General features: G+C 34.7%; 3 protein-coding genes across 3 annotated transcripts; 2 read left to right on the forward strand and 1 right to left on the reverse strand.

Moving 5' to 3' along the window:
• Positions 1-783: 783 nt before the first annotated feature.
• On the reverse strand, positions 784-2715 carry LOC114524588 (40S ribosomal protein S26-like). Its single transcript, XM_028545714.1, has 4 exons — positions 2642-2715; positions 1438-1615; positions 1164-1294; positions 784-912 (listed from the first exon to the last, which is right to left on the reverse strand). Exons 1-4 carry the CDS (start codon positions 2642-2644, stop codon positions 835-837), a joined length of 390 nt encoding a protein of 129 aa, XP_028401515.1. The 5' UTR covers positions 2645-2715; the 3' UTR covers positions 784-834.
• A 59-nt stretch (positions 2716-2774) lies between these two features.
• On the forward strand, positions 2775-4126 carry LOC114524589 (copper transport protein ATOX1-like). Its single transcript, XM_028545715.1, has 3 exons — positions 2775-2882; positions 3535-3610; positions 3844-4126. Exons 1-3 carry the CDS (start codon positions 2874-2876, stop codon positions 3969-3971), a joined length of 213 nt encoding a protein of 70 aa, XP_028401516.1. The 5' UTR covers positions 2775-2873; the 3' UTR covers positions 3972-4126.
• Positions 4127-6176: 2050 nt separating this feature from the next.
• Positions 6177-9118, forward strand: LOC114524587. Its single transcript, XM_028545713.1, has 4 exons — positions 6177-6397; positions 6877-6934; positions 7280-7457; positions 8267-9118. Exons 1-4 carry the CDS (start codon positions 6191-6193, stop codon positions 8487-8489), a joined length of 666 nt encoding a protein of 221 aa, XP_028401514.1. The 5' UTR covers positions 6177-6190; the 3' UTR covers positions 8490-9118.
• The last annotated feature ends 927 nt before the right edge of the window (positions 9119-10045 follow it).

Raw genomic sequence — 10045 nt, forward strand, 5'->3', positions numbered from 1 at the left:
AGTGAAGAAAAAAAACCAACGACCAGCCAACAATTTAAAAATTGTAAAGTTTTTGAAGTTAAGTCAGTAAAGTGTTTGACAATTTTTTTGACAATTCTTTCAATTTGTTGATACTTTGGTCTGCACTGATAGACAGATAGCGTCCACTCACTTTGCAACGCAAAGTCCATTTACCAGTTACCACACTACAAGTCCATTTACCAAGGTTACCTACCAGTACAAATGGTAATCTCCAAGTGTATGATGGTCGAAAATTAACTGTTAATTTATAAAAAAAAACTCAATACCAGTTTATAACCCCGCAAAACGCCTAGCCCGTGGGACTGGCGCGTGGCATGAAGAATAACCAAACTAGCTGATAAAATATGCGCAGAGATATTGCAATTCAGTGACATTATTCATTGAATTGGCATTATGCAAAATATGAAGCAGCTACTGGCTGCGCTATTTACCCAGAATTATATAGCGGGTAATACAATACAGGCAATATATTTCCCATAAAATAAAGTAACTGTAACCGCTTGCAACTGCTTCTCGCCCCCGGGCAAGGGAGTTCATTCGAATAACTTATACTCTTCAGTCTTGCTTCGCCCATTCCAACAGGTAACTTCCAACCATATCATGTCATTTTTGACCACCCATGCACGAATAACTACAGGTCATGCAGACTGACAAAAAAATTATTACGAGAAGTGATAGATGATAGTATATCTTGTTGATTATTCAACTCAAGAAATAGGAAGCAAAAAAACCTCATTACTTTATAAAAAAGGCACAAAAATATTTTCATTTCATCTTTTATTTCTTTTTACTGTGGGTGAAAATGAACAATATTCATGCAGTTGTTCCAGGAACCCCAGGAGCTCTTCCAGGACCTCCACCAGCAGGACGAGGAGGACCAGTATTATCGGTCTGGAAAGGAAAGTGATCGTGAATTAAGATACAAATCTAGCAGAAGAAAGATTAATAATGTTTCTGAAGTTCAAACATGCATTTAAAATAAAAAATCTAGGCTTCAAAGAACTAGAGCAGAATAGATTAACTCAGTATGGTTAACCAATTAATAACAGTCAGTGAGTATTGTTGCTTTTACTATGTTGCTTTTACAATCTTGCTTTCTTTAGGCAATGATAATACCTAAGAAGGCAATAAAAAATACTTACTCTTGGCCGGAATCTTGGAGGGGGTGTTCTGATTTTCCGTTCTGCTCTTGAACGATTCCTCACCACTTTAGAATGGATTGCACAACTAACACAGTAGCTGAGCTTAACATACAATTTTGGCAAAGCATACACTGTAAAAATTAAAAACCAGCATTACACAACTACTTGCCAATTTACCTTTGTTAAGTCATTTATCTGTAGAACACAGTTATCAAGTTGTTTGTTAGCTATAACAAACAGCAATACTTCCATTATAATATTTAACAGAACTTACTGTCATATGCACTAGCTTCTGAGATATCTCTAACAGCTGCAGCCTCCACCATATTTCTTATCACAAACTTCTTAATGGCTTTATCTTTTGGTACAGCCCGAGCACAATTTGTACACCTGATGAACCTAACATGCCCTCTGCCTTTTTTTGAACGTCCATTGTTACGCCTTTTAGAAGTCTAGTGGGAATTACCAAATGAATAATGAGAAAATATTCCTACAGAGACATTAACAACCGACTGAAATTTGAGGCCAGCAACAATGCTGCAGCACATTGTATAAATAAATAAACTAAATACTGTATGCCATATAATAAATCCCTTATTAACTGAATATGTTCAGTCCATACTGGAAAAATATCAAGACCTCAGTCTGATATTTTTCTAGTACAGACCTCAAATTTGGTTAATAAGTGGTATGTTCAAGCCTGACTAAAACTCAGCTTGTACTATCCATGTAATCAGCACCCTAACTAAATGAGTTAGAAAATAATGAAGCCAAATACAGGTGGAGGAGAGCAACCAATAATGCTTAAGAATATATGCCAGTGAGATTCTAACGCATACATATTTTCATCTGGAATTTTTGAAAAGTCAATCAGATGCAAGCTTTGTCAATCCTTTAGTCAAACCCCTTGGCCCATTCCCTAAAGGCAATCACTAAACTCATAGAGTGTGTAATCTTAATGAACTCCTGATTGTTAACAATATCTTCACTTTACTGAGAGATTAATTCCAAATGTCTTGCCCTTAATGATTTAATGTTGCAAAAATTGAAAAATATGGACTTTCTAATCATTTGACAGAATTTTAATCGCCCAGGAAAATATGTGAGTATAACCAAGATTTCTCGACAAAAGGATTTGTTACTGCTAAGTTTCTAAATATCATTGTACCTATATAAGAAGTTGCCCTTCTTACTTGCACACATGGAATTAAAATAATCAGTAAACCATCAAATGGCTGTAATCAACTAAAGTAAATAGCACTAACGAAGGTAGTACCCAGGCCTAAATTTATATCTTATAATTCATATTCATCACCGAATTGTAGGAAGGAATTTCATAGCGAAATACGACATATTGTAGCGGTAAAATGTAAACAGGTTGAGTCATACACTCTACTTTGTAATAGTAATGAACTTTCAATAATTTATTTTAAGGATACGGGCGAATGTTTGAATATTTTACTCATCCAACAACCTACCATGTTGACGCCGACGAACTCTGTAGAAAAGAACGACACATGGACGGCCCCTGAAAGAACAATGAGCGGGCTCCCCCGAATATATATCCCCAATATATCCCTAAAAGTTCCCCAAAGTATATAAAATTACATCATTAAATTTTAAAAATTCTAATTGACCTGGAATTATTGGAATTTTAAAATTGAAAACTAAAATTGTTAAATTAGATAATTATCGACGGTCAATTGCAAGATGAGTACAGTAAGTACAAACATTTTGATTCAAATAATAGAATAGTTCCTGGTCTCAATATCTAAAAGATGTGCAAGAAACTGAAAAAAGGCTAAAAAATTAAATAATTCATTAATGAAACGATCCCTGCGAAGCTTTCACTTTGTGATGTTGTCAGTATAACTGTATAAGTGAGTTTTCTCAGCCTCTTCTCGTATTTAAGCTCTGTAGGGCTGTACCCAGCTGCCCTAAATTGCTTTCAGTCACCCAGATCAACGAGTGAAAATTTTTTCACATGATTTTTCCAAGGGACATTCAATTTCCTTAAATTGAGTAAAATTTGACCATTGATCCAAAATTAAAAGTCTGTATGTTTGTGACCTCAATTTTCTAAAAGCTTAACCTGTATTAGCTGTGAATTTAAACCTGAAGTTTGCCAAGCTAAGGCAAGCTGTACATGTTTTTAGGCAATTAGTTTAAAATTGCTTTCATCCACAGCCAAACTTAACCAACTTCGACAAAACTGACTTGTTCATGGTTGCAATGTATCACATTGCTACAGTATCTCCAAACAAGTGTGCTTATGCTGTATGTATTTATTTAAAAGGCAACCTTCGCATGGACAAAGTTATGAAACAATGTTTCTCCCCTTGGATTTAAATATCTTTGTTTTGCATTTTAGAAACATGAATTTGAAGTGGAAATGACATGTAGTGGTTGTTCTGGAGCAGTTGAAAGGGTTTTAAAGAAGAGAGAAGGTAAAGTTTGATAATGGGCTCTTGTTAAACAAGGTAGTTCATACTTAATAAAATATAAATCTTGTCAAAATCATGTAGTTGTGGTATATTTTAAGTATAAAATAGGTATAAATCTAAAAATAAATCTTTATATACAACATATACAGTTAAACTTCATCTGAAATATAATAATGGGGACCAATACAAACAATATTATTGATTATTTGCAAAGATAAGCATCTTATTATTTTCAGACGTAAAGGACATTTCTATAGATATGGACAAGCAAAGGGTCTATGTGACATCTGATGCCTCTGCTGATGATCTTCTTGCAGTTATCAAGAAAACTGGGAAGAAGACCTCCTATGTTGGCACTGCATAGTTTTGCATGGATATATTTCATTAATATTACCTGTTTATAACTGGGAAAAAACCTCCTATGTTAGCACTGCATAGTTTTGCATGGATATATTTCATTAATATTACCTGTTTGTAAGGATTGAAATTACAAATGTTGAATAAACGTTTTTCACAATGCACTGTAGTCATTGAGGTATTTAAGTAAGAGGGGATTTCACATTTTTCAGGTATGCCAACTAAGATAGTCAATTACCAGAATCATCACAAACATGTATGTATACTTTGTTTAATATTTTATACGCAGACGCGGAGCTACGGGGGGTTTAGGGGGGTGTCACATCCCCCCTAAATTTATTCTGAGGTTCAGACGATAAAATTGCTATTTTAGTCGGCAGACAAAAATATTTTTGACTCTATAGACGGATCCAATATAAACTTGAAAAAGTTTCATCCAGAGTGTAGTCGGTACGAGTCCGCCGATCAGTCGATTTTGATGACCTTACACCCCCCCTGTAAAATATCCTGAGGACGGCCCTGTTTTTGCCAAATGTAAGTAAAACGGACGAGAGGTAACGTATATGTTTTCGTAAATTTTGCAAGCTACCGAAATTGTGTCCTTAATATTTTTTGCTAAAAAAATTTTGCACTCGAAGGTGCCAATTAAGAAGCGTATTTCTTTTTCTCCAATTTTTTCAATTTCATTTCCATTTCTTTGTTTGCGTCCTGTCAGTCCATTAAATTTTCTGTCTAATTTTGATCAATAATTTTAACAATATACATTGCAGGGGCGCTATTTTGGACAGCGCTATCCACGGGATAGAAATTCTTAAGTAGTTTTGTTGCTTTCCACGCATTTTTTAACTTCAACATTGAAAACTGAATCACTATTTGGTGCTATCTAGCCTTCTTGCAAGTTTTAAGTCGTGAAATTAACGAGGAGGATGTTTACGATATAATTGATGCAGCGATTTGGACTGTAATAATAAGATATGTACTCTTCTGTGGACGTGGACCACAAGCTGGGTCAGACGTCTTCTTTCCATTTAACATAAATAATTTTCATGCATAATTTAGCGGCCGTTTTAACTACAAAGTGATAATAGGCCTTTTAAAGCCGCAGCTGCTTTATCTATACGCTGGTATAGTCTATACAGAAAAAAATTCATTATATTTCACCATACATTCTATCAGAAATCCAGAGGAAAGATTCGAGAAAAGACATCCATATACCACTCAAGATTTGTTTTTTGCGAATTGTGTAAGTTATTAATCATGTACTACAATTACAAATATTTTTTGTTAGAAATATTTGAATTTCAAAGTTCCGATTAAGAAGCGTTGATGTATTTCATCTCCATTGTTAGCATTAATGCAGTAATCATGGTGAACTCATTGTTTACCGATTTGCCTTCTATCCGCTTGGTCGAACTTCAACTGTGTGAAGTATATAAACTGATAATATATATACATATATAGTTAACTATTAAAGTCTATATGTATATCTCATGTAAAATGCATGTGAGTGCGAAGGACCGTCATAAAAAGACATAATGTTGCACTATTTGCGCATGCTGTCTTTTCTGTAAACTTGTGAGGAAAACATCTGGAGAGATGCTGTTGAGGTTAGCTATGTTTCTCCCCTTTATCATACTTTTTCTTCCTTACTGGCTAGGTACTACCATCTATAAAGTATTTTTGGTGTATAACTATAATAAAAATACAGATACGATGACAATATGATTTGTGCATGCACTTGTTTTGAAAAGTCAATATAGAGATCATTGAATATCTCTTAACGTTTTCACTTGCAGAGTGTTGACAACAGGTTCACACCAAAATGCATTTCACGCATCATCATGTCATTAAACTACTGATTGTCAATTTCTTCGCGACAAAACAATCAAGTGTCGGCATGAATTTCTGTTACAATTCAAGTCTTGAAGGTAGGAACACACGACATGAATTAAACGAAAATTGGAATTGAACACGTACCCTCTCAGTTTGGCCACGGCCAAGGGCAAGGGGCCAAAAGTTAGGGCACAGTATACCTTATAGCCTAGCTGTGGTGAAGACGCTTCGAATTCGAACTGGACTATATAATTTATTGAAAAAATGTGAAAACCGCGAGTGTAAAATCAATGGGAAAATGCAAAATTATAATAATTCTATAGGTATAACCTATTAGGCGATCATTTCAATGTATTTCCTTATTTAGGTTTCAGACTTAATACAACAGTTTTTATGAAAAAATGTGTTTCCCAAATGGTGTTCTGCTTGATGGAATGTGCTAAAGAACCCTGTTGTAGATCAGTTAACTACAAAAAGACACCAAACTTACAAAATGAATTAAATTGTGAAATGTTACACAACGTGATCTACAATATATCGGATGATGTATTAGAGAAAAACAATTCATACGATTATGCCTATTTGACTGAGCCACAGAAGGTAAATGCATATATGATGGATGGGCGCGATATAACAATGAAAATAAAAATCAAAACAAATTGGTCGCTTGCAAGGAACTTCCCTTGTATAACCTTATAATTTGACGAGACTAAAAAGTTAAATTAGCTATATGCAATTTCAAGAATTTCGGGGCTGTTTACATGAGCCCGCGGTTACCCGAGATTCAACGAAGCGTGAGAGGACTTTGAAGTATTGAAATAAGTCTTTAAGACACCAAACAAGCACAGGCTATTGTTGCATGTGGTAATTACACGACTACCAGGATCATGTTATCTGCTCATTTCAATACCTCAAAAAGTCAAAATCATCTCATGCTTCGTTGAATCTCGGGTAACCGGGCTCATTTACAGCCCCTGGGCGAGGGATATCAGGAATAAAACATGATCAATAATAATCATTGTATTATTTTTCCATTAAGAAAAACAGAATAACGTATTCAACATTATTTTATTTCTTAGGATTACAATCTCAGCTGCTTTGCACCCGTTTTAGAAAACTCCATCACACAAGGCCAAGGTAGTAAATTTAGCAGCAAGAAAAGAATAACCGAAAATCTTTACTTTGAATTAAATTTAGAAATGGCCCTCAATCGTCGACTTTATCTATAGACTTTAGGCTACCTCGTGAACAAATAGTCGAATATAATTATATTGAATAAGAATCCCCTTAATAATTACTTTTAGCTATATGTGATATGTCTATATGAAAAATTATTGTAGCTGAGCATCAATAAAGCCTATTGCTATTAATCTAGAATAAAAAAGAACTTTTGTATACCTAAAACAGCTGTTTGCATGTTTAAAAGCCATGCAGCGATTGCAAACAGTATACATGCGTTTTTTATTACATATTTTCTAAAAGACCCGGATGAGTATGGTTTAACGTCTTGTAATACAACTACATTGGTCAAGAAAGGATGCTACGCAGATCCCGGTGCCTTTAAGACAGCCGAAAGAACGTTCCCTCTACTCCAAATATATCCAAAGGAGGTTGATTGGTATGATGGTTGGGATGAATATTTACACAACGTGACCTGCTAGTGAGTTTACTATAACCTCATTATTTCATTATTATGATATGTATATGTTTATAGATGATGTAGTTATTAAATGCTTCTTTATTACCCATTATATGTGTATAGCTGTATGTTGCTCAATGCTCTTGTAGAATTTGTCATAGAATTTTTTAAGACGTTCCACCGTGGACCGCGGTGTGCATATATATATATACATGTACACATGCATGCGTGTGTCGGCTGGGTCAGAAATTTTATAAGATTACATCATATACGTATCGCTGTCGCAGATGATGGAAACATAACATGTGCCCTTTAGCGACCCTATACTATATATACATATAAATATAGCTACTAATTCAAAGGTGTTAAAACATTACCTCGAAAGTAGTCACGCAAAACCTTTGTCGGCCAACAAAACGTTCAGCACGCACACCTAAAATTAAAGCAGCTGCTCCTTCAACCTTAGTTCGCATCGTAATCAAAGCTAGATAAATTTGTTTCAAAAGAAACACGTTACGTCGTGTACATGTACTTAAATAAGGTTGGCGCACTGCCACACGAAGTAAGCAAAAATCGACCCCTTATATCCGGGCCTGATATTCAAGGTTGAGTAGTTTTAAGCCTATACTATTGCCTAACACAATCGTTACACTTACGCCTAGTTTTAGACTCAAACCTGAAACCCTATATATATACCGGGTAAAATTATATATACCTGATTTCGTTTGAAACCTGGTGATAAACAATTAAGACCACCCATACAGCGATATATTGACTGAAACTGCATGGTTTTCTGTTTAATTATCAGTCTGTTTCTTTTCTTTCTATAGTTGCGCAAACCTGGCAAGAAATGAGGGATATCGATATTTTGGAGTACAAAATTTCAAAGAATGTTGGTTCGGAGAACCTTCAAACTCTTTTTTTACTATCCATTCAAAAGTCGAAAAATGCTGGGGAGTTAGACCAAACTATAAAGAATGTAGCGACAAAGCCATAACAAAATGTGTTGGATCTGCAAAATATAATTATATTTATCACATATCATCCAATTAGCTCAGTTCGTAACAATATATACTCGTAAAAACACAGTTAATAGAATGTCGGACATGCAGTGTCGTTCCTAGACGTATATAAGACATCAGTTCTTCAATTATGTTATGATACTAACATTAATAAAATTATATTGGAATACTAGATGATTCATAAACATAGTACATTTTTATCCATAATCTATGACCATTTATATATAACTATGCTATATATGATATATTGACGACCAATTGCAAAAACTTGAACTACTACTAATTAGTTATTGTTATAAATGCGACTATATGTTATAATTGGTTGTTGATGTCAGATGAAAACCTGACGGTGGATGATGGATCTGTGTTCACATGCATAGCCAAAGGCTAGTATCCATATATGATATGTTCACAACGAGCCGATGGAGAGACAGCTGACATACTAAAAAATAAAAAAAAGACTCTGGCATGCAGCCTGGAATAAAATGCTTGTATTTAGATCGATAATACTCTATGCATGCATGACAATGTGACTGCTCGCGGGCTAATTTGTACGTATAGATAATAAGTGTAAAGGTAAAGCTACAAAATGTTACTGGTGTGTTGAAGCTAATGTGTCTGTTTTGCATGCAAAAGCGCCCTACTACTCTCTTAAGCCCAAGCAGGATGAATGTTTCTTGAAAGTGTTTGCATATTCTTGCATGTTCATGTTATTTGTTCAATGTTTATGTCAATCGTCAACTAGGTGAACGTTATAGTACAGTGACAAATTCCTAGTATATTTTCTTGTGCAACAGCATTATACATAACTAAAAGATCAATGTTTGCACTCATTTGTGACACCAGCATACACATGATGCATGCCAGCATGCACATAATGCATGCATGTCAACAGTCAAAACATTCATTCAAGGGCATATGCCTTTCAGTATAATTTGGCTCTTGAAGTCTAGGAAAATAAACCACCAGTTTTTTTAGTGTTGATAGGTAAATATGCTAAATTGCAGAGGTATGACAGGGTAAAATGAAAACTAAATTACTATTCATTTTTTATATTGAAATTTGAACTGCGATAAGTTATCCATAGAAGTCTTTCAATCCAATCCGTCCATCCGTCGTCCATCCGTCTCTCGCATTACAATTAAGAGAAATTAAAACTTAATAATCCAGAAATTCAGCTCAATATCATATAATGATATATCACTTGATATATGCGGGGTGTTTGAGTACTTGTATAATACGGATCTCCTTGAACTTTCCCATTGTTTCTGCCATTTTGCCGCATGCGTGGATGGCGCTTTTCGTTTAACGTGTATAAAACCTGGAACAAAAATAGCAATGGCCGAAAATAAGTGCTTTTTAATCCCAACAAGTTTATTTGAAGTTTACCGGCCATCATAACAATCTTAACAATAATGTCACTGTCTGTCGTCAACGTCTCACACCCAGCTAAGAAACTCGAAAGGACTGACAATATTGAAATATGATTCTCAAAAAAACTTCACAAGAGGCCTCGCTTTGAATCATAATATTGATTTTAATTTAGAGACATACATGAGCCAAATTTTATATTCCTCTTTCTCTCTT

The sequence above is a fragment of the Dendronephthya gigantea genome, unplaced genomic scaffold, assembly GCF_004324835.1.
Source record: "Dendronephthya gigantea isolate DGI-Jeju-01 unplaced genomic scaffold, DenGig_1.0 000031F, whole genome shotgun sequence".
In the NCBI taxonomy this organism is placed as follows: Eukaryota; Metazoa; Cnidaria; class Anthozoa; order Malacalcyonacea; family Nephtheidae; genus Dendronephthya; species Dendronephthya gigantea.

Bases quoted from the DNA above. Each gene is read 5' to 3' on its own strand.
- LOC114524588 (XM_028545714.1), bottom strand. The intron at 1,295-1,437 runs GTAAGTTCTGTT...TAATTTTTACAG, and splicing joins AGAAGCTAGTGCATATGACA to TGTATGCTTTGCCAAAATTG. The intron at 913-1,163 runs GTAAGTATTTTT...TTTCCTTTCCAG, and splicing joins CTCCAAGATTCCGGCCAAGA to ACCGATAATACTGGTCCTCC.
- LOC114524589 (XM_028545715.1), top strand. The intron at 3,611-3,843 runs GTAAAGTTTGAT...TATTATTTTCAG, and splicing joins GGTTTTAAAGAAGAGAGAAG to ACGTAAAGGACATTTCTATA.
- LOC114524587 (XM_028545713.1), top strand. From the start codon at position 6,191: ATGAAAAAATGTGTTTCCCAAATGGTGTTCTGCTTGATGGAATGTGCT. The intron at 6,398-6,876 runs GTAAATGCATAT...TTTATTTCTTAG, and splicing joins ATTTGACTGAGCCACAGAAG to GATTACAATCTCAGCTGCTT. The intron at 6,935-7,279 runs GTAGTAAATTTA...ATTTTCTAAAAG, and splicing joins CTCCATCACACAAGGCCAAG to ACCCGGATGAGTATGGTTTA.